The sequence below is a fragment of the Vulpes vulpes genome, chromosome 6 (assembly GCF_048418805.1).
Source record: "Vulpes vulpes isolate BD-2025 chromosome 6, VulVul3, whole genome shotgun sequence".
NCBI lineage: Eukaryota > Metazoa > Chordata > Mammalia > Carnivora > Canidae > Vulpes > Vulpes vulpes.
The window spans coordinates 127,980,553-128,004,587 of NC_132785.1; the positions used below are offsets into that span (position 1 = coordinate 127,980,553).

The 24,035-nt window shown below is 48.7% G+C and overlaps 1 protein-coding gene across 10 annotated transcripts in view; it reads left to right on the forward strand.

The window, feature by feature from the left end:
- The window catches only part of PPP2R5C (protein phosphatase 2 regulatory subunit B'gamma), a 123,866-nt gene that overhangs the window by 81,237 nt on the left and 18,594 nt on the right, over positions 1-24,035 (forward strand). For all 10 annotated transcript variants that reach the window (XM_072762347.1, XM_072762350.1, XM_072762345.1 and 7 more), the window contains 6 exons: positions 8,739-8,849; positions 9,858-9,950; positions 10,037-10,167; positions 15,258-15,317; positions 17,474-17,582; positions 18,912-18,965. In XM_072762347.1, the coding sequence (XP_072618448.1) occupies positions 8,739-8,849; positions 9,858-9,950; positions 10,037-10,167; positions 15,258-15,317; positions 17,474-17,582; positions 18,912-18,965 (558 nt within the window). The remainder of the gene's footprint in view (positions 1-8,738; positions 8,850-9,857; positions 9,951-10,036; positions 10,168-15,257; positions 15,318-17,473; positions 17,583-18,911; positions 18,966-24,035) is intronic.

A 24,035-nucleotide genomic window follows, 5' to 3' on the forward strand; every position in this document is an offset into this window, starting at 1 on the left:
CACTTTTGGATGGTGTGGCTATGCAGATTTTTCCATTTTACTAGATTTTTGTAATTTTTGCAGCTTTTAATAATGATCATGTACCACATTTGTCATCATCAAAAACTAATAAATAGGTTTTCTTTACACCACCACGCCTTGTCTATGCAGTGAACAGCAGTGCTGTCCTTCCCAGACGCACTCTGGGTTTCCAGGGAAAACAAGTCCATCTCATCATTTTCACCTGTACTGCTTGAAAATGACCAGATAATACCTCACAAGTTTGTTCTTTTAAGCTTAGGACTCAAGTCCACATTTTCTACTAAGGGCAAAGCAGTGTTTCATGGATCCTTGGGAGAAGTGTGCCCCGGGGTAATTGCCCTGTCCTCACTTTAAGGTTGACATTGGATGCTCTCCTTCATCTGTGTTTACATCTGATATTCACAGTGTGTCCTGGAAAGCACCACTTGCTGTGAGGGTGGAGATGTTTTGGAAATGGGAGAGGAAAGCATGTTTTGAATAAAGAAGATAGCATATTAGCCAGTAAAGTCTCAAACGGGTGTACAGATTTCTTTCAAGTGAGGATCTAAATCATGCATTCCCCTTTTGTGCTTCGGGGTTTTTTGTTTGTAGCCAAAGTCACAGACACGTGGGTTAGAGAGGCGCTGACCTCAGCAATGAGCTAGAAGAAGATTAAAACATATGGTACTGGGCAGCCTGGGTGGCTCAGCGGTTTAGCGCCGCCTTCAGCCCAGGGCATGATCCTGGAGACCCAGGATCGAATCCCACATCGGGCTCCCTGCATGGAGCCTGCTTCTCCCGCTGCCTGTGTCTCTACCTCTCTCTCTCTCTTTTTCTCTCTCTCTCTCTCCCCGCCTCTCTCTCTGTCTCTCATGAATAAATAAATAAAATCTTTAAAAAAAAAATCTTCAAGAGATGGCTTACTGATATTTAAAGTAGAAAAATCATTCTCTGGATTTCAAAAAGTACCATTTTTTAAAATATTGTATTTATTTATTCATGAGAGACAGAGAGGTAGAGAGGTATAGACAGAGGGAACCTGATGTGGGACTAGATCCCTGGACCCAGGATCACGGCTAGAGCTGAAGGCAGACACACAACCTCTGAGCTCCCCAGGCATCCCTGGAGATTTGTTCATATTACTTTGGGAGAATTTCCCTTTGTTTTGTTTGATGTTTTTAAGTCATAAAAGAAACACACGTTTGTTTTCTAATTGAAATAAATATAAAAGTGTATGAAATTAGAGTTCATTTCACTCCTTTCTCCACCCCTCCCCAATTCTGCCTAAACCCATCCCCACTTCCAGCCAACCAACTTATATGTATTATTTTTTCAAAAGGCTTCTAAGAATTTTGAGGCAGGGTGACGAATAAATTCATTATTTTGCTTTTGTGATGATTTCACAGGTATATGCATATCATAAATGTATCAGATTGTACGCTTTAAACATGTACGTTTTTTTAAGATTTTATTTATTTACTTGGAAAGAGAGAGCATGAGAGGGAACAGAGGGAGAAGCAGACTCCCCGCTGAGTAGGGAGCCTGATGAGTGACTCCATCCCAAGACCCTGAGATCATGACCTGAGCTGAAGGCAGACACAACCAACTGAGTTGTTGGTTTAACACTTTAAACGCAATAGTTGTATGTCAGTTACACCTCAGTAAAGCTGGGTTTTTAGTCTCCTAAGTAGAAGGCTATGTGTTTAGATTTAGGAGCACTGAGGAGAAATCACTGAGACACGAAGGGCGTTGTGAACCAAGCTTTGGGAACTTGTGGCCCAGAAGCACCCTTTCATAGCAGGTTTTAAAATTAATTCTTAATTTACGTACAGCAAAGTTCACTCTTCTTAGTAAACAGTTATCTGAGATTTGACAAATACTTATAACCCATGTAATCACCAGCACAATCAAAATAGGGAACAGTTCATTACCCTCCAAAAAAACTACACTTGCTACCCCTTTGTAGTCAAGGCTTCTCCTCTGCCTGCCCCCCGCCCCCCCCCCCCATTTGCCCCTGGCCACCACTGATCTATCCACAGCTCTACCATTTTGTCTTTTCCAGAGCATCATGTAGGTGGGCTCACACGGTAGGTAGCCTTTTGGGTCCAGCTTCCTTCGTTCTGCATAATGGGCTTGGGATCCACCCCAGAGGCTTGTTCTTGGTGACTACCCAGTAGTGCCTCATGACATTGATGTACCACAGCTTACCCATTCCCCAGTGGAGAGGCATCTGTATTATTTCCCATTTGGGGCCATGGAACAACTAAATATTCGTATGCAAGGTTGGGACACAGGTTTTCATTTAACTCAGGTAAACATGCAGAACTATTGGGTCACTGTCATATGTTTAACTTTCTAAACTGTTTGCCAAAGCGACTGTGCTGTTTTTGCACCCCTGCCAGCAGGGTGTGAGAATTGAGGTCGCCCTGCGCCTTTGTCAGCATTTGGGATCGTCAGCCCTTTTGCCTCATTTTGGCTTTTTTTTCTTTTAAAGATTTTATTTTGGGGGGCACTTGGGTAGCCCCACCAGGTGAGCATCCAACTCCTGGTTTTGGCTCAGGTCATGAGATTAAGCCCTGCTTCAGACTCTGAGCTGAGTGTGGAGTCTGCTTAAGACTCTTTCCCTCTCCCTCTGCCCCTCTCACCTCTTTCTCTGTCTCTCAAGTAAATAAATAAATCTTTAAAAAAAAAAAAAAAGATTTTATTTTTAACTAATCCATAATCATGCTGGGATGCTAATCCCAGCATGAGGCTCAAACCCAGAATCCTGGCATCAAGAATCTCATGTTCCACCAACTGAGCCAGCCAGGCATCCCTCTCATTTTGGTTTTGATTTGCATTTCCCTAATGACTAATGATGCTGAGCACTTTTTTTCTTGTGCTTATTTGTCATTTGTAAGTCTTCCTTGGTGACGTGTCTATTCAAATTATTTGCCCGTTTTTTAATTGGGTTTTCTGTTTTCTTATTATTGAGCTTGGGACTTCTTTACATGTTCTATATACAAACCTTTGCAAATCTTATGATTTGCAAATATTTTATCTCAGTCTACAGCTTGTATTTTTATTTTGGTGGTGTCTTTCACAGAGTTTTAGTTCAGATGAAGTCTAATTTATGATTTGTTTTTGTGGACCATGCTTTTTCTGGTGTCATATTTGAGAAGTCTTTGCCTAACCCGAACTCATAAAGATTTTTCCTCTAAAAGTTTTATGGTTTTATAGTTTTACATTTCATATTTAGGTCTGTGATTCATTTTGGCTGAGGTTCATTGTTTGGCATATGGATGTCTAAGTATTCCATTCGTTGAAAAGACTAACCATTCTTTCAAGCGCTTTTGCACCTTTGTCAAAAGTCAGTTGACCATACTTGTGAGTCTATTTCTGGACTCCATTCTGTTCCACTGATTATGATCTGCTCACTGATACCATATGGTCTTCATTACCATCACTTCACAGTATATTCTGAGGTCAGGTAGTATGAATGCTTCAATGTTTTTCTTTCTCAAAGTAGTTTGGCTATCTAGTTATTGTACCTTTCCATATAAGTTTTAGAATCAACTGTCACCTACAAAATATCCTTCAGAGGTTTTGATTGGAATTGCATTACTGTGTAGATTCGGGCAGAGCTGATACCTTAGCAGCGTTGAACTTTTCAGTCCATGAACATAGTATGTCTCCATTTTGGCATTCCTTGTTTTGTGCCTTTCAGCGTATGGATCCTACATGTATCTTTTTTTTAGACTCATAAACATTTCACCTTTCAGTGCTGTTGTAGTTAGGGCTGTTTATTTTCTAATTGTCTCTCTTTTTTTTTTTTTTTTTTTTTGCAGTTCTGTCCAGTTTTACATCGTCTTATTCAGTGCATAGATACTAGTATTTATTAGTTGGTTCCTCTGTCATTATGGAGTGACCCTCTTCATCCCTGTTCATGTTACTTGCTCCAAAAACTACTTTGTCTGATGTTCATATAGACACTCCAGCTCTCTCTTGACTAATGCAATCCTGATAGGGTTTTTTTTTTCCTTGCTTTTACTTTTGACTAGTTTGTATCCTTATATTTACAGGGGGCTTGTTGCAGATAGCATGGAGTTGAGTGTCACTTTTCTATTCATTCTGAGAGTTTCTGCTTCTTGATTATAAGAGTGTGTAGACCACTGACTTTCAGTGTGAAGGCTGTCCTGCTGTCCGTGTGCCTTCCCCAGGGCGACACCTGGGCTCTATCAGGAAAGCAGATCTGAACTAACCTCACAAATGAATAAAGGCCCAGAGTTTCTCTTATGATTGCCACAGGGATTTTTATTATTTGCCTAAATTTTATATTACGTTCTTCAAGTTCATCAAAAATCCAGTTAGAATTATGTTTAAGAGTGTATTCAGTGTGCAGATTGCTTTGTGGAGAAGTTATCTTTATAATAGGATGTCTCCCCCCACTGGGGCACAAAGTTTCCTCTGTTCACTCATGTAAGCTAGCGTGCCCTTTATTAGGGTTTTTATGCTCCCCCACTGGGGCCTTGTAACTGAGCAGTGGGCCCTTGGTCACTTCTGGGACTGTGTCCCTGGGCTCCTCCCATTAATCGTGTTCCCTAATTACATTGCTGTTTGTTTTGTATTTATATTTTTGGATTCTGTACCATAGCCCAACTGCAATGGTCTGCTATCGTCTCTGTTGGTTTTTCCAGATCCGCTGTAACATTTACAAACAAATATGGTTTTCTGTTAAAAAAAAAAAAAAGTAATAATGTTGATGGGCTCCCTCCCCACTTCCCCCAGCCCCGCCAGCCCCAAAGTGTTATCTCCTGTGACTCTGAGAACTTAGTGTTTCTGTCTGTGGGAGGAAGAGTCTCTGGAGGAACTGAGATTTGGCCCTTGGTGGACTCACCTTTATAAATCCTGTTCTTGTGAATAACACAGAATATATCAAGTAGAGGAATAACCTTTGTGATTTAGAGGAAGAACTGAATGACCAACCTTCCCTGACTCATTGTCTCTGAAATTAGACTATCAGTGTTCTTTTGTGTGGTGTCCCTTCCTATCCTAAACCTTTCTATGTTCTGCCATAGTGCAGTTCCCTCATGGCGTGAATGTCTTATTACTTCCCCGCTCTGGACGTGAATGTCACAGACACAGAAAGGCTTCATGATACTGCTGAATCGCAGGAATTTCCCACAAGGTTGCTTGCTTCTCAAGCCGGTGTGGTTTGCATCTAATTCAGTAAATTTAGCACTCCGGAGAGGAGCATCTGCGCGGCTGATTTTAAGTACTGAAAGTAGGAGTGTGGAGCAAGCTGTGAAAGCAGGTGCTTCCTAATATTACAGAGTCCGTCCACGCCCCGCACGGCCGTGTGCATCACGTACGTGCACACCCGCGTGCATGGTAACCACACAGGCCCAAAGCAGGGAGAAGATTCACCCTCTTTCTCCAAGGCGTGGGCAGGTTTTTTTGGTGCACAGTTCCTGCTTCTGGGGAGGAAGAGCACCGGGAGCCTGTCCCCACCCAGCCCTGCTGCCCTGGCCACATAGCCTGATCCTGGCCGTGTCCACACCTCAGGGTGCGTGGAGCTAAGCATGTGTGAGCTGAGGAGGGTATAATGGGTCCATCTGGTCCATCCGACCTACGGTACAAACAAGGTTCCCTCGGTTTCTATGGCCCAAGGATGACAATGACCACCTTCCGTGGTGCGCGTGGCCGCACAGCTTGGCAGCCCCTCTTGACGGCGCTCAGCTGGCCTGACTCTGAAGCTCTTGTGCTCAGAATTACTGAAACCCAAAAATAATTTGAGATGGCATGCCATTTGCCTTCTGCTCTCTTTTCCAAATGTTAGTTTTATACAGTTATTTCCAGAGAGGAGCACTGAATCAATGCAATGTACTGTGGTAGGAAAGGTGGGTAGAAGCTCCAGCGTGAGATTATTTTGTCATGTGCAAGGGATGACTTCGTATCAACCCGAGGTGGCTAAGAGAAGACTTCCTGGGTCTGAGGGGTCCTTCAAGGATGCTGAAAAGAGGATTATTGCCTTAAAAGCAAGGCGGTCCAGCACCCCTGCAGACTCCCGACTCTGGAGCTGCTGGGATTTGGTGCCCATGCAGGCGCTGGGGACGGGCCGTAGGTGACCCCACACCGCGGTCAGGGCTTCAACTTGAAGCTGGGACAGTAGCTTCACTACTGGTCGACTCTAACCAGTTTACTAAGAATCTTAACTAAGCAGATGTGTCAGAGTTCAGTCAGAGAAACGACAAAGACAGCCTGAGAGATGATTTCCAGGAACTCCCTGGGGCAGGAGCTGAGGCTGCCCCCACAGGGGGATTTTCTTCCTCCTCGAGGGAGAAACCACAGTTCTGCTCTTCTGACTTTCCAGCTGAGTGGATGAGGCCACCCACGTCCTCCGGGTACTCTCCTGTGCCTAAAGCCAGCCGATGGCAGATGCTGACCACGGCTACAAATACCTTCCCGAGTGCTGCTCAGATGAGTGCTTGATAACGGGGCGCTCCTGGGCAAGCCATGACCCCTCAGACCTTGCTTCCCTGCCCCTGCCTAGTCTCCGCGGGGACGGCTGCCCCACCTGGTGTAACGCGTCAATCCCCGAGGGCCACCTGGCCAGCAAGGGACCTGCCGGGGGGCAGCCACCACCCGCATGCGTGCTCCCTTCCCGGGTGGGCCTCAGTCTCTGAGCGAGGCGGGCGTAACATGCGTCCACCTGGCTGTCTTCAAGGCACCCCCCCCCCCCGTCTCAGGGTGACTGTCTTGACACCCCCAGCCATTTGGCTTTGAGGGAAAGGGCAGAAAACCCAGTGCAGGAAGGCCACACGCCCACGCGGGCCCCAGGCTCCATCTGACTCCACTCTCTGCACTTCCCTAGCCCGGAGGGAGGGCTGAGGGCCCGGGGTGACGGGGTGACGGGGTGACAGGGCGGCCTGCTGCCCCTCGCCCGCCTGTGGCCTTTCCTTGGCGAGGGAGCTCCTGCTGTCTCCTTGTTCTCTTCCATGGCTTTTGGGATCAGGGTGCCAGGAGAGCCCCTGCTGCCCCGTCCCCCGGGGGCCAGTGACAGGACGTGCCTCCCGTACCTCGCAGCACCTGTCACCTCCGTCGCTTAGTCACCTGTCACTTGGGAGGCCTCTTCCAGGACCCTGTTCACAGCTTCCAGACCTGTTTACTTTCTATGTATGTTTTAGGAGTATTACTCTTGGTTTTAGAAAAGGATTTTTTTTTTTTTACTTGTTTCTGGATTTCATTTTTTTTTTTTTTCGGTACCTTCCATTCCTTTATTTTTTTTTTTTAAAGATTTTATTTTTTCATGAGAAATGCACAGAGAGAGGCAGAGACACAGGCAGAGGAAGAAGCAGGCTCCATGCAGGGAACCTGACGTGGGACTCGATCCTGGGTCTCCAGGATCACACCCTGGGCTGAAGGCAGGCGCTAAACGACTGAGCCAGGCAGGGATCCCTGGTACCCTCCATTCCTGTTCTGAGTCCTTGCATCTACTCCTCCTCTTGGACAGCACAGACCACAGATCCTTGAGGCTCGGGGCTTTCATAGCTGATGGTGTAAAATGGGAGCATTTTCCTTCCCAGAACATGATGTTAGGGGGCTCGGAGTTCACCGTCAGTAACAGCCAAGACCAGAAGAAACAACGGATGACCTTGAGATTTAGCTCAGTCTCTACGAGACTGGTCACCTGAGCAGGAGGTTTGCCCTGGACTGTCCGCAGCTACCTCCCACTCGTTGTCATGGAGCTGGGTCTTACCTTGCCTGGCAGGTGTTTGGATTTTGTGCTTTGGGGGGTGAGGGGGCGGAGGCCTTCTTTGATTATCTGTGAGAGCCAGTCAGCGGAGCCCAGGCCTGTAACCCACATACGGCAGGTACAGAGCTTCTGTAAGGTAGATAATCACATTTAAACTTACTACAAAAGAAGAATAAGTTATAAATTGATGATATACAAAAACTAAACATTTATATCACAAATTTATCAGTATATGTTATGCTTTATTTAGAAATTAACCATGTGAGAAAAAAAAAGAAATTAACCATGTGGACATTAAAGTATACCTGTGCTCCAGAGAATTCTAGGTTTTATGTAGAAACAGCTGTAAAACACTGGCTTTTATGAAGTTGGAAATAAACGGAGCATAGAGTGGGAGAAGGTGGTGAAGGACAATATAAAAGAGAGTCAGGTAGCAAGTTGTACAAGGAGGTCATTCACATTCTCAAGAAGTCTCTTCCAAAGTCATTTCCTTGTGAGTCCAGAGAGACTAAGGCCATGAGCGTCCCGCCCTGGGCACACGGCCGGCTGCCCTCCGATGGTTCTCGGTGCTGAATGCAGGCACTTCTGGGGAGGAGACCAGTTCTTTAATCTCTGCTGCTTCCTGCTCAAGCCCATCCTTTTCTTCCCAGCACTACACCCACCTCCTTGCTCTGCACTTACTGGGCACAGTGAACTCACCGCTGCCCCCCAGCACTGGTTGGTGCTGGTTGTCCATGAGTCTGGCAGCTCAGAGTCGAGCAGGAGTCTCGGTGGCCATCTGTCCCACAGGCCAGGTTTCCTGTTGCAGCTTTGACCCACTCTCATTGGGGAATCCACACTGCTTCTGAATCTTCAGAATAAGGACGAGCCAGATAACCACTGGGAGCAGCTGTTGTTAGAATTTAAATGATTTCTGTAAATGGTCTTTTTTTTTTTTTTTTGTAATGTTTTCTGTAAATATCTTGAATGTCCTGGTTATAATTCAAGAATATGTGGATTTTAGTTTGCAGTTAACATGTTTCGAACGTTACCACCTTCCTCCAATCCTACGGGAGCAGAATTTGACCCCGAGGAAGACGAGCCCACGTTAGAAGCAGCCTGGCCTCATCTACAGGTACTGAACTCTGGAAGTGCCCCAGCAACAGGGGCGTGAGTTAAGTGTGTGCATTCTCAGGGTTTTTTCTCTAAAGGAGTGAACTGGCCCTAGGGCCTCACTCCAGCTGATTGCACGTGGACCGCTGACCTTGCAAACCTGTGCAGATAAGAAAGGTATTTTGAGAAGTGAGAACATTGAATGGGTTTTTTTGTCTATTTGGAATTGTCAGTATGTTTGTAATGAAAGTGACCCCTTTGTTGATAGCCATCAAATCGAGGCCTTTTGCAGATAGATGCTTCCCTAGTTTTCAGCACTTAGATTTAACACACCCAAAGGCTCACCTGCTGACTCACCTTTTTCTGACACATTCATAAGTAGAAATTGCTCATAGATCAGGCTGGATGCCTGAGAAGACACTGAGCTCAGCATGAGCAGAGTGTGCACAAGCCACGCACCACCTTGGGGCCTGGGTCGTCCACAGGAGGGGAGATGGAGAGGTGAAAGTTGGGAACGAGCTAGATGGGGACCCAATTACAAAGGGGGGGCTGACTTGGGGACAGAACATCCCCCAAGGCATGTGGGATTGCCGTGTAACCGTGACAGCATACAGCCACTCATGAAGGGGAGGAGCATCCCAGCCCCGGGTGACTGTGACCGGCTCACCAAGCAGTCCCAGCTTCCTGTCCCCCAGGCCCTGGCAGGACACGTGCTCATGGTGGGCTGCAGATCCCGCCCCTCACTGTCGTCTCCCAGCCACGTCAGTTAGGTGCCAGTGACCCCAGCCATGGGTATCATTTCATTTAAATGCCGGCTAAGGGCATAGTCCGTGGTTCTGAGCTAAATAAAACAATTACCGTCATCAATTATAATTAAATTAAGCCATGGTATTTGGTATTAATTCTGTAGATAAGCGGCTTTTTTTTTTAAGGCTAATATTTTCAGAGATTCAACTCGTGGTGTACCTTTAGTCTCCATCTAATAAAATACCATATTATTTGACTCATTGTTGTTTTTTTTTCCTCCTAGCTTGTTTATGAATTTTTCTTAAGATTTTTAGAGTCTCCAGATTTCCAACCTAATATAGCGAAGAAATATATTGATCAGAAGTTTGTATTGCAGGTAAGGTACAAATTAGCTGAAGCTACGAAAGTCCTAATCTGCAGAGCAGGAATACTGATCCACTAAGTGTCTTTTTCTTCTTGAAGCTTTTAGAGCTCTTTGACAGTGAAGATCCTCGGGAGAGAGATTTTCTTAAAACTACCCTTCACAGAATCTATGGAAAATTCTTAGGCTTAAGAGCTTACATCAGAAAACAGATAAATAATATATTTTATAGGTAAGTCAGCGTGTGGGTGACATTTCTCTCTTTGCATGATGACGATCGTGATCTCACTCAGTGCCCCCTACCCCATCATTCCCTCTTTGCTCGCTCCCCTCCCTCACCAACCCAGCACCTCTGCACACGTCCTTCCTCTGTTTCCATTTTCACCCAGCTGTCCCGTTACCCTGGGTGTGGGGCCATCCAGAACCTGTCCAAAGCCAGCTGTCACTCCTTTCACCTGCGGGTTACTTCATCCTCCCCGATAGCATCTCAGAGAGAAGGCAGGAGTGGGGAGCAAAGTGGGGACCCTTAGAAATGCTCACAGGCTGGAGAACCACACTAGAGGTCTGGAAACCCTGGCGTCCCAGGCCTGCAGGACCGCAGAGACTGGTCCGTCTGGGGAGCTGGGTGCAGAAGTTGCCCTGTCTGGGTTTCTGTGGAAGAGGGCACAACCCCATGGCTCGTGAGAGGATGTTCTGTGGCATTCCAAGTGCAATATTCACCTTAAGCCCGCGCCCCCGCCCCCCGGTCCTGGCCACCGCCTCTCATTGATTCTTAAGGCCTGAACACCCTTCCACCCACCCGCTGACATCTGCGCGGTTCTGCTGCTGTCTGAGTCACCCGGGGTGACTGGCCATGCTTGGATGGATGAGCCCCACCCCTGGGCGCTGTCGTGTGTGGGTGTGTGGGTCCGGGCGGGCCTTCTCACTTGAGTCTCTGCTCATCTCCAGGCTCCTTACCCACCAGTGCCTCCCAGAACATTCTTTCCAGCTGCCCTTCTCCACAGCCTCGCAGGCTTCTAGACACACCCCCTCCCCAGAAAGCCTCCCTGGCTTGGCAGGCAGGTCTCCCTCTGGGGCAGGCATTGTGCTAGTGGCTTTATCACACTTCCAGTGACCGCTTTGCACCTGGCCTGTGGTGGCACCAAAAGAATGTTGATGGATGAAAGACTTAATGTTTCTTATCTGTCCCTGGAAAGTTTGCTATGAGCAGTTTATTCCAAGAATTTGGGCTTGCCTGGGTCATCTTGCCCTTGAAGGCCCTGATTCCAGGATGGCTAAGGTAGTGAAAATCCTAGCAGTGACAGGTCCCCTTGTGAGGTAAGAAAGCAGGTGGGTTTTACCCAGTCTAGCTATAGAGCCGGAGGGAGAGTGACGTGCAGGATCGCCAGGAGCACCACAGAGCCACGTGGTTCCCTTCTTAGGCATCATGACCCAGCAAGGGAGACAGGGGAGGTAAGACAGATGGAGACACATGGGTGTGGGGAATAAGATCCCGCCACGGAGACCAGCAGCCTCTGGGGATTCTGGAAGCCGTCCCTCTCATCCTCGGCGTCCCCTACCCTGCCCTCCGCAGTCATCGGGGCATCTGCTCCTCTCTCTCATCTTCACACTTGATATGACATCCAGTGTTAGAGCTGCCAGTTCCTTTGAACCCGTTCCAAGTCCCCCACATCCCAGAACTGGGCACCACATATGATCAGAGAAGGACATCCCGTTTCCTGGGTGTTGTGTTCCCTAGTTCATGCTTCTTGGTATCATGATTCCTTTTGAACGAGATCATTACGTGGCAGCGGTATTTATCAAAACATTCTATACATTATATAAACAGCAAAGAACAGGTACAATTTAAATAGCCTTTTAGGCCTAAAATTAAAGCTCTACGTAAAGTGAGGTTTTGTTCGTCAAAATATAGGTTTTATTCAGATCACAGAATCACAAATCATGAAGAACCTCAATAGAGTAACTAAAATATATAAATTATTTAGAAGTGATTGCACATAATTTAGTTTGTTCTCACTGAGCGCCCAGTGCTGGAGGGTGGCGCTTTTGTGTTTTAGCGATCTTTTCTCTATCATTCGTGATCTGTGCAATCAAAACCAAACAGGTTACATGGATCTAGTAGTTGATTTGGTCTCCACCTTCCACACCACTCATACCATGCAGAAAGGAGGTAAGGAGAAAGACCGTGAGAGAAGTACCCCGCTCATCGACATTCGTGGCACGACCCCATCCGAAAGAAAAGAGAACTCCAACCTGTTCGGTCCGTCTCATCAATAACGTCAACATAAAGTCCCTGTTTGTGCAGTTTCTCCTTCTAATGAGCGTGTTCAAGGTGTGAGCTACACAGAGATCTGCACCGTTGATAACCCAGCCATGGTGAGCTGGAGCCCAGGTGGATGGGGCGGACCAGGGCTTCGGATCCGTCTGCGTAACAGACGGCCCCACCCTGTAGCCACTGCAGTCAGCACCCACGGATCACTGACCGCAGTTCTGTAATCGGAACTGGACTCTGGGCAGTTCTGCTGCCCCACGTGGTCTGCGGGGGCTGCCCCACGGTGGCTCAGGGCAGGCCCTCAGCTGGTTTCCAGGACCCACCAGTCCTCTGTGAGGCTCGGCCCATCTCTGGCACAGACCCGCTTCTACCTTCTGTGCTGATAAAAGCTGCTCACAGGAAGACAGAGCCACAGGGAGGGAGACAGATTCCACCTCTCCCCGTGAGACTCGGGGCACATCCCACCAGGAGGAAAGGTATCGATCGTGTCTTTTTTGGAGACTGTCTCCAGAAGCAGGTTCTGGCTCCATTTTTAGAGAGTCCCAATCCCTTTTTGCTGGAAGAGTGAGAAACTAGACTATTCTCCATGCGTCTTTATGGCTTTCAACCCATTCTGCACCCTCTTCTTTCCTCTTTTGGAAAAAGTAAAGAGAACTACGCCCGTTTTCTCTTTTTTAGATCTGCTTCAAATCAGGTCAAAATAATTAGAAACAAAGAATTTATCATGCCAATTCCGAGGGGCACCTGCACCCCCATCCTCGTAGCAGCAATATCCACAATAGCCAAATTATGGAACGAGCCCAGATGTCCACCGACAGAAGAAGGGATAAAGACGATGTGGTGTATATATACAATGGAATAGTACTCATCCATCAGAAAAATGAAATCTAGCTATTTGCAATGATGTGGGTGGAACTAGAGGGTATGATGCTGAGCGACCTAAGTCAGTCTGAGAAAGACAATTATAGGATTTCACTCATGCAGAATTCAAGAAACAAAACAGAGGAGCATAGAGAAAGGAAGGGAAAAAAAGATAACAGAGAGGGAGAAAAACCATAAGAGACTCTTAACTCTAGGAAACAAACAGGGTTGCTGGAGGGGAGGCGGGCGGGAGGATGGAGTAACTGGGTGATGGGCACTAAGGAAGGCACGTGATGTAATGAGCACTGGGGGTTTTATACAACTGATAAATCACTGGATTCTACCCCTAAAACCAATACTACACGCTGTATTAACTAACTTGAGTTTAAATTTTAAAAAAAAACCCTGTTGAAAAGAAACGAATCTATCAGTAAGACTATAGTCCTGCTGATTTAGGAAAACAAAATGGCTTAGAGCTGAAGGCCGTCCTTGTTCGAATGGGAGCACAGGAGCGTCTAGATCCCGAGCAGGGCGGAGGCCCAGAGCCCAGCCCCGAGGTCTCCGGGTGCCCCCCAGGCTGCCGACCAGGGGAGCGGTGACTCAGGTGGCGTGGCTGCACTTGATACAGAGCTATAACTTTGCACATGGAAACTGAGAAAACACGCGATGCACAAGGGAGCCCTCAGGTTGAATCTCATAAATTAAAGTGTTTCTCAGAGCAAAGGCACCATGGAGAGGTGGGGACTCCTTGGTGCCAGCTTCCCGTCTCCAGGCAGGTGCAGTGTGGAGGGCAGCGGGGAGCCGAGGGGCCCCATCACCTGCAGTACGACCACACTGCCCGTTTCTCACCACCCGGGTGCCCGGGGCCATCTGGGTGACCCCACCTCATCCTGGTGCATGGCCAGACTCATCTCTGTGGCACGGTGGTTCTCTGTTCCGGTGGTCGCAGCAGACCTGAGTGAGGCGCTGGAGGCCCCCCTGCGTGTCTGCGTCGCGGCCTGCTCCCTGCTGCGTTCCGCAGACCTCCTCTCCAGCCCTGCCCTCCTCCTCCTCCACATCATCCAGACATCTTTCAGACCCTCCGAGGATTCTGCTCATTCGAGAACGTAGAGGCCTTAAGGCCCACCCTTTGGGAATATTTCACATCCTTTAGATTGTTTGACCTCTTCTTTACCTTGAGGTCTCCATTCCATTGTTGCAAACGTGGACAATGACACTTCAGAGTCAGATTTTTTTTTTTAATCATCATAAACTCTATTTTTGGCTTAGAGCAGACTCTTAAACTGCTCGTTGTTGGCCGAAAGGCAGAAGCCTTTTTCAGACACCACTGACGTCAGGCAGGCACCCGTGCCTTGGTTGGGGCGGACTTCAGGCGAGCGAGGTGTGGGCAGGAGTGGGCTCCTGGCTTCTGAGGAAATCCTCGGGGTAGGGAGAGACCGCCCTGCTCGGTGTCCCTGTTCCCTCTCATCGTCGCCAGCCTGTCAACACATGTGTTGCAAGCAGAGGACAGATGCCAGCCCCAGTCCTAGCACTGGGGACACAGTGACCAAAAGTCCTAGCCCTGTCCTTAGGCTGACCTCAGGCACAGCAGATGCTGCAAGGGCCCCAAGGAGCCCACCAGGCAGGCACAGCAAAGAGGCTTCTCCAAGGACACAAATCGGCTGCTCATATTGAGGATTCTGGGAGGTGGTGCTTGAAGCCACGTGGGGGCCTTGCAGGGTGTCTGTGAGGCAGTAGGCAGGACGGCCCGAGTGGGAAGGAAAGAACTTCTGCCCTTGCACACACTGGGCAAGTGGAGGCTTTAAAATTGAGTAAGGCGTCAACTTAGGTTGGCACAGAGCAAAACAGGCCTGAGGGATGGGTCGCGGGATGTACATGTGCTGGGGCAGACGGCAAATCCCTCGTCGTCACATCTGAGCGGCTCAAGTACAGGTGTTCACGGTGCAAACCTTGCAGACTTTGTCTGGCTGAAACCTTCCAAAATGTTGGGGGGGGAATTTGAGCAGTCCCGTGCACTCTGGCCTCCGGGTCTTCACACCCCCCAGCTGTGAGGACTCCTATTACTGAGGATGACCAGGTAGGGGTACCTGTGGCTCCCCCCACCCAAGCACACAGTTTTCTTAGAGGATTTAAGTCTCTCCAGCTCTTCTTTCAGTGTCTAATTCTAAATGGCAAATTGTTTCTTCTAGGTTTATTTATGAAACAGAGCATCACAACGGCATAGCAGAATTACTGGAAATCTTGGGGAGGTGAGTCGTCTCTGTTGCTGGCAGCGAGGGGAGTTGATTCCAGGATGCTCCAGTTCACTGAGTCCGGCAGCCCTCCCCAGAGCGAGGAAAATTGAAACCATTTCCAAAGGAACTAAGATCTCACTTGATGGAAGGGGTTGGTGAGGTCTAGGGTCAAAAGCCACAGATAGGAAACCCTCCTGTGTGCCTGGCTCCACGCGCAGATTCTGTTTCACACACCTCATCCAAGACCGTTACCTTGAGAAGGTTTATGTTGACACCTAGAAGAGTGGATCATTTACCCTACATTGGGAGTATTGAGTAAATGCTAATATTTCATGTTGCTTGGATTTTATAAACTTTTTATATGTGTACTTAAAAATAATAGACATTTCAAAATTTTCGCCATCTTCATCCAAGTGAAATTCTTGCTTGCTATCATTTTTTTTTAAAATCAGTGACCCATGGTTTTTGTTTTTGTTTTGTTTTTTAAGATTTTATTTATTTATTCATGACACACAGAGAGAGAGAGAGGCAGAGACACAGGCAGAGGGAGAAGCAGGCTCCATCAGGGAGCCTGACGTGGGACTCGATCCTGGGTCTCCAGGACCATACCCCAGGCTGAAGGCGGCACCAAACCACTGGGCCATCGGGACTGCCCGACCCATGGATTTTATATCAGACTTCCAGCCCTCTATTCCCGGGGTTCCACAGCTGAAAAGCTTGGAAGGCTCTCTTCCAGCACCTTCCTTGGGGATTGAGCTGCATTTGCAGCTAAAAGGTTCTGAGGGACCTGCAGAGAGGGCACCTCTGTACATCCCCAAAGCTTTGGGAACACAAGCCTCTCTCAGGCAACAGTGTTGTCATCTGGTCGATCTGTGCTCCAGTGGTGAGAAAACTCTCCTTGCTATTTTAGATATAATTTGAAAAAACCGTTAGTCCTCGTGGACCAGTTTTGGCACACTCAGCGGGTTTCTCCCGCTCAGTAGAGCGTGGTGAGCGGTCAAGGGCCCTTCCTAGGTGTATGACCTTCCTTAACTACTCTTGGCTGCTGTTTTCTTAGTAAGAGAGGGAGGGATCCACTCACCTCCTAAGAGTCGAGGAGGGTGTGCGACCGACCGTGTGAAGCGTCCATGCAGCCTGGCATGTCACGCACAGGCAACTCTGTGCTCCCTGCTGCTAGGATCGATAATTTTATCTTTCCAGAAGAGGTGTTTGACCTTGACGGTCTCCCCCAATGTGAATGAGCAGGCCACCCCTGGTGCCCACCTCAGACAACCCCTGCCTGCAGCGCTCCTGTACCCAAGGCCCCTGGATGGTGTGGGTCGGTCTAGAAATTGCCTTAACTGCTCTGTAGCTCTAACACGTGTCTGTGCTTGCCTAATAATAAAACCAAATAAATAGTAAGAAAGCCCACTTGCCCAACTGATAAACCAGTAGATAAACTACTTGACGTTAGAGACAAAGCTTCAGTTTGGAGTCCAGGAATAAGACCCCCTTTCTATATAGAAGGGAGCAGCTTCCTGGCTGATTCTCACCCAGCTCCCACTTGGACACTTGGACTCTATCCCACCAGCATTAGAATAACAAGCCCGAATCTCTCCAGGGAAGCGTGAATTCCTAAAAATAGGCAAAGGTCAAGGGAAGGTGCCGGGTGTGGAGCGGGGACCCCACCTTAGCCTCCCGGCCTCCTCCGCCTGTCTAAAGGAGGCTTTGCCCCCGGGGTCATGCTCTTCTGGGTAATGCCCTGCAAACCCAGAGTTTTAGAATTATCTTACACTTAAAGAAATGACAATGCTTCTTGGAAGGTTTTTAATTTTCTTTTTAATTTCCGCTAATAGGGATCCCTGGGTGGCGCAGCGGTTTGGCGCCTGCCTTTGGCCCAGGGCGCGATCCTGGAGATCCGGGATCGAATCCCACATCGGGCTCCCGGTGCATGGAGCCTGCTTCTCCCTCTGCCTGTGTCTCTGCCTCTCTCTCTATCTCTCTGTGATGACTATCATAAATAAATAAAATTTAAAAAAAAAAAATAATAATTTCCGCTAATATGTTCCTCTTTTGTGCAACGTACATTTTGCTTACTGATTTTTTTATGCTGGGAAAAAAAAGGCAAGATTTTTTTTTTTAAATCTGGAAGTTGTAAATATTCAAACTTTGAATAAATTCTGTTTTCACAGTATAATTAATGGATTTGCCTTACCACTAAAAGAAGAGCACAAGATTTTCTTACTGAAGGTGTTGCTACCTTTGCACAAAGTGAAATCTCTGAGTGTCTACCATCCACAGGTAAGGGGTGCTCCGCAGGACACGTAGGTGGGGACGTGCACTAGCAGGGCATCTCCATGGAGCATTGGTCTAAGACACAGAATTCCAGCCTGTTACCTGGGAGCACTGTCTTTGTCGTGTCCCATTGCTGATGTAGGTTCTGGTGCTAATTGAAAGGATACAGGGGTAAAGAAATTCCCTTTTAAGAATATCAGAAAACTCTCAGGAATGGAGAATTTCAGAATTAGTTCTAAACGCAGAGAAGAGGGTGACTCACTTGATGCCCCGCGTCAAGAGATCTCAGAGGAAGCTTTCTGTCGTGGGATTTAAAATCTGACTCCTTTAGGAAACTGAGTGGGGAAAAATCAGAGAGGAAGACAAACCGTGAGAGACTCTGACTCTGGGAAACAAAGACCCCGTTGCAGGAGGCAGGGGTGTTGGATGGGGTGACTGGGTGATGAGCACTAGGAGGGCACTTGCTGGGATGAGCACTGGGTGTTAGACTATATGTTGGCAAATTGAATTTAAATAATTTTTTAAAAAACATAAAATCTGGCTCCTTTAAGAAAAAGCCTCTATGTCTCTGGCCAATGACATGGTCTAAGAAAAAGTTGGTTTTTTGTTGTTTTCTTTTTTTAAGTAAACTGTGGGCTTTCTGCAGTTGTGGAAATCTAATGACAGTTACCCTGAAAATTTGGCCAGTGAGTGATTACTACCTGGTCAGGCGGCTGCACGGACTGGGGAGACGTGGCCTCCCCTTCACTCTTGCACTTGTGAGCCCTGCACGGACGGGTGCTGAGTGTCGGGGACAGGGCGGCCCCCACCTGCGGTCAGTCCCCTGCAGGATCGCTGGGGGTCTGAGCAGGTGCAGGCCCGACAGCCAGCGGGCACAGCACGAGTCACAGGAAGTGAATTCTTTATGTGATAATAAGGACGTTGGCTTCCTGGGACGTATTTTACTTTGAGGTGGGTTTTTTTTTTTCACCTCCTTTTGCTGTTAACCTGGTGATCGTAGCTTTACATCTAGCCAGATCGTTATCTCAGCTGTTCAGTGGTTTAAGGTGGAACCAGATTTTAATTTGGTTTTTCCCCAGCTGTTAGATTCCTCGTTCATTGTATTCTCTAAAATAATCGTGAGGGAAATCCCCTTCAAACCCGGGCTGACCTGTCGATGTTAAGCCCAGAAGACCGTTTGCTGATATTTTTAGCTGTTGGACCTGGTCCCTGAGAGTCCCCCTGAGAGCCCCAGCGGAGGCGGAGGGCGCGGGGGCAGCACAGGGCACCAGGAGGCAGAGCAGCGCTGCCGTGTTAAAGCGAAATGCTAATACCTCCTCTCCGTGTACTTTGCAGCTGGCGTACTGTGTAGTGCAGTTTCTAGAAAAGGACAGCACCCTCACTGAACCGGTGAGTACGCGCCCCGGCCGGCGCCTGGCCCTGCTGCCAGCACGCCGCAGGATGTGGCGCGTGGGCGTCCCCAAACGGCAGTGTCACCGCAGCTCTGCTGGCCGAGTAGTGGTTGAAACCACTTTTTCACCTTAAGTCACATAACTGATAAACACACCGGTTTCCCTCGCGTGTTAGGTGTTTTTCAGAGTGTGGTCACTTGAGTTACACGTTCCTCTACTGCGGGGATGACGTTACGCCGTCAGACTCGGAGTGGCCGCGGCCGCCCGATGGCGTGCCCTTGAGCACTTTCCCTTCTTGGTTTAAGGACACGCAGCTCTCTCGGGTCCTGCCGGTTGAGGTGACCTGCGACCTTCCCTCCAGGCTCGGGGCTAGCTGCTTTGTGATCACCCGTCGCCAGTGCCAAGTTGCTGCCGTCGAGCGTGTAGAATCCAGATTCCTTGGCGTATCACGTTTATTAGAAGTAAAAGGCTGTTGTGGCCTAGATGAACCAGGTGGAGCGTGCCGGGGGCCAGGTTAAACATTTGAATGTACTTTTCTTTTTTCAAATAGCTTTATTCAATTATAACTCACGTACCCCACAATTTACCCATTTAAAATGGACAACTCAGTGGCTTTTTGGTATATGACATTATTTTAATTGTGCTTAAGTACACGTCGCATAAAATTTGTCATTTTCAATATACAGGCGAGTGGCATTAACTACATCCCAGTGCTCCGCAGCTGACACCACTATTCCCAGAGCTTTGTCACCCCAGACAGAAGGTCTGCACCCACAGACCCCGACTCCCACTTCCCCTCTGCCCACCCCAGGACCGCTCACCTACTCTGTCTCTGCTGAGTTTGCCTCCTTGGGGCACCGGGCATGGGCGGAAACGTGCAGGATGTCCTCAGGGTTCAGACAGGCCACGCCCGTGTCAGAGCTCCATCCCTGGATGTGGCTGGATAGACTCCCTGGTGTGTGGTTCACACGCTCCCGTCAGTGAACGCTGGGGCTGCTTCCACCCCCTGTGAATAATGCAAATAATGCAGCTGTGAATGTGGGCATGCAGGTGTCTACACCAGTCCCTGCTCTTGGAACTGCTGGATCCACTGGTGATCCTGTGTTTGGCTTCATGAGGAGCAGCACCTCTGTCCTCCACAGCAGCTGCACAGGGACCCCATGTTCTCCACATCCTCGCCAACACCTGGTATTGTCCCTTGGTCTGTTCTAGCCTCCAGTGAGTGTGCACAGGCATCTGTAGACAAACATCTTCAGATCCACTGCCCATTTTTTTTTTTAAATCAGCTAGGCTGTTTTTTTTTTTAATAGTTTTTTTTTTTAATTTTTTTATTTATTTATGATAGTCACAGAGAGAGAGAGAGAGGCAGAGACATAGGCAGAGGGAGAAGCAGGCTCCATGCACCGGGAGCCCGACGTGGGATTCGATCCCGGGTCTCCAGGATCGCGCCCTGGGCCAAAGGCAGGCACCAAACCACTGCGCCACCCAGGGATCCCAGCTAGGCTGTTTTTTACTGTTGAGTAACAAAGGAAGAAGTCCTGAGTCACTTTCGGTGTTTGAGCTGTTGTTTTTTAAGTTACTGTTGAAATAAAAAAGGCAGATGTCATTCCAGCATCTCTCTGTCCCCCTGCCGCCTTCCACAGCAGTCCCGTGAGGTTGTGAGTCTTACAGTGGAAATACGTGAGGAATCCTTAATGCTCTGTATCTGATCTCTGCTGAACTCCGTGCATGGACACCCCAAGTCACCCACCCAGGAACTGCCGCATCCCCCAGCACCTGCCCCACTCCCCTCCCCGGGGTCCCCACATGCCTCTGCTTCAGCTCTGTCTGAGATTCTGGAAGCTTCACCCCCCAGGAAAGGCACCAAACTTACCAGTCTTGAGTATCAAACCTGGAGTGTTTACTCCCGGTAGGTAGGGTTCTCTTTATTCCCCTGACTAAACTGGAGACGCATCTAGGTGGGGAAGCACACCTGAGGTGGCCTCAATGGTCCTGTGGCTCCACACTAACGGGTGAGAAGCGTTACCAGAGACGGTAGTGTGGGAACAGATTTGCACACACCCTGCCTTTGCCTACCTCAGAACTAAAAGGGAAAGGAAAACATGGAAGGAGAGAAAACGCATGCACTTTTCTTCATGACTGTCCTCAGTGTGTATTTCTCACACTCCCCAGGCTCCAGAATCCACGAGACATGGGGCTGCGTTTACCCCAGGCCAGGCCCCCACGGTAGTGCCCTGGTCCCCAGCTGGGTCCGTCCCAGCCCAAGTCCCAATCCTGTCCCAGCTCACCTCTGTGCCATCCTTCACCTGGGAGTAACGTGAAGGCCCACAGAGGTTTGCAGGAGCGGGAGCCCTTGGCCACACTAATCCGATGGGAGGAGCGAGGCGGCTGCTGGCTTCCACCAGGTCCTTCCATCCTCGATGGGAAGCTCTGAGGTGGCACAGGCAGAGAAGCTTCAGGCCCCCGAACACCCAGCCTCCCAGGATCTCCACCCAGATTCGCTTCCTGAATCTCCTGCAGCCCAGACAACAGGCGGGTGCTTCCTTGACCAGCAGGTTTTGTTTTCTGCACATTAAAAATGTTCAGACCCCCGCCTTGGTGAACTCCTTCCTTTGAAATCCCCGTATCACGAAAATACAGAGGCTGGTCTGTCTCCCTTCAGCATTGAAAGCTTGTCGATGATTAGGCGAATGGGGTAAAGTCCTGTGAAGGTGAGTGTCCCCTCGGCAGCCCTAAGGAGGACGCGGCACATGCGTGGCTCTCAGGGTCCTGGACCCAAGGCTCTCCAGAAGCCAGTATGGCCAAGGTCAGGAATGTTTAAAGTACAGTCCATTTAAAAGACCTGCATCCTTCCCGTTTAAGGTCTGCAATTAATATTTTTATTTGTTAACTGCACTTTACAAAGCTCAGCAGCTTTCTGGGCACATTGAACATGTACGTTATCATATGAAGAATAAGAGCCCATCGGACTGAGGACGGAAGTAAAGTCATGTTCTCTTGTCGTCTGCCTGTTGCTTTAGGATAATCGGCTTTCACTACAGGGCCTGGTGGGAACCCTCTTCTTCCCTGGGGTGGCAGGGAGGGGACAGAGCCACTGGCACACATGCTCGGGCCCACCCACCCTCCCCAGCCCTGGCCAGAGAGTGGCAGCCCATTGAGTCTCCGAAGGACAGCCCGGTGTGTGATGTGCCCAGCAGCAGGCTGCCTCTTTTGCCTAGATTACGTTACCAGACAGATCCTTGTGTTTTTTTAATCTATTTATTCATGAGAGACAGAGAGCGAGAAAGAGAGGCAGAGACACAGGCAGAGGGAGAAGCAGGCTCCATGCAGGGAGCCTGATGTGGGACCTGATCCCGGGACTCCAGGATCACGCCCTGGGCCAAAGGCAGGCACTCAACCGCTGAGCCACCAGGGATCCCCTAGACAGACCCTTCTTTTACAAAACGCTGCTACACTCTGAAACCGTGGCATCGACCATAAGTCGCTCCAAACAGTGTGAAAAGTAGGTCCAGCGTGGGGCTCCAATTCCAGAAATAAAACCTTTTTCAGAGACGTTAAATAGCTAAACCAGTTGTAGTTTTTGTATCTCACATGTTGATCTATTTTTCCTACTAAAATACCATTTGACAAGGAAGAGTGGATTTGTGACATGACTGGCATCTGCTGTATTCTTAACAGTGGTCCCCACACCGGGGAATAGTAGGTGCTCACTAAATGTCTGTTCAGTGGTTTTGAGCAAAAAGTAGGACAAAAATCATTGAATGCTCAATTTTTTTTAAGAAATTCCCTTTAAAGACAAATCATGTTGTAAATTTTTATGTCGGACTCCGAAACTAGGAGGCTTGTCTTTTTTATAAATGTTGGAATTTTATAAAGTGTAGTATCATAAAAGGTTATCCAGGAGCCTGAAGGTCAAGAGCATTAAGTAGAGTTGTTCTGAATGGATGTTGTTCAAAGGCCGGCCGTGTTCTTAGCCGCAATAACGATGGAGCAGTTGGCCCACTGAGCGGGGAGGTGCTGTCTGCAGAGCTACAGAGGATAGGCCAGTGGAGACCACTCGCCAGCCCGAGAGAACTGGCACTTGGGGTGATTTTCGTGGCAGTCCTGATGCTAGCTAGGGCTGGGACAGTAGCCCCAAAATGGCCCTGGTGGGCTGCAGTCGTACGTGGGCAAGCGGCCTTTAGATAGCTGAACTCTAGAAACGTTCCTAATCCTTACCAAGTCGAATCTGATACTCCGGGTGGACGCTCTTTACTGATACGGTTGTGGTAGGAAATTTGGAAACTCTAGGAGTGAGATAAAGAAAGGTTGCCCCGCAGAAGCTCTTCTACCTGTCTGACGTGGGCCAGAAACATAACGTCCAATCCCCGTGACTGAGGAAGCCGCCGTCGACCAGCTGAACACGGCTCACGGGGGCGGGCCACGCAGGTGCGCTCTGGCAGGGTCCCAGCTGAGGCCACACTGCTGTGCTCCCGGCGGGCCAGCCCTCCTCAGATGCAGGGTCCTCGCAGCGCAGGGTCACAGGTCACGCGCGCCAAGAGCAGTGAGGCCCGACGCCGGGTCCCTCTGCAGCCCTGCATACGTGAGCTGACAACATTGGCTTATGTCATGTCTCCCTCTTCTGATATATTCTAGCACAATTTAACACAATCGAAAACACCACGTGTGGTCGTGTAGAGCCATATATGAGTGATCAGTTTGAGATAGAAACGGATTGTGCGTATGTGTGACCAGCGGCCCCAGAGCTGGCGACTTCTGCACAGAAACAAATATACGATGTCCTAAGCCCCGTGTTTCTCCATTGTTCTTTTTCTCTCTAAACCCTCCTAACTGCTTGTTTTTTATCTTTCTGTTTTCTAAAGGGGCTGACTGCAGTCAGTGGTGGTTCATCAGAGAGAGTGGGTCACATACATTAAAGTTGTGGTTCTTAAGTATATAAAATGAGCTGTTTCTCTAGTTCCCAAAAGCCCACGTGCTGATTTACCATGCAGCTGTTCTGTCTACAAGGAAGAAAGCACCGCCTTAATTTGTTGCTTTGCTTGGAGTGGGGGGGTCACAAGGGGGGGGA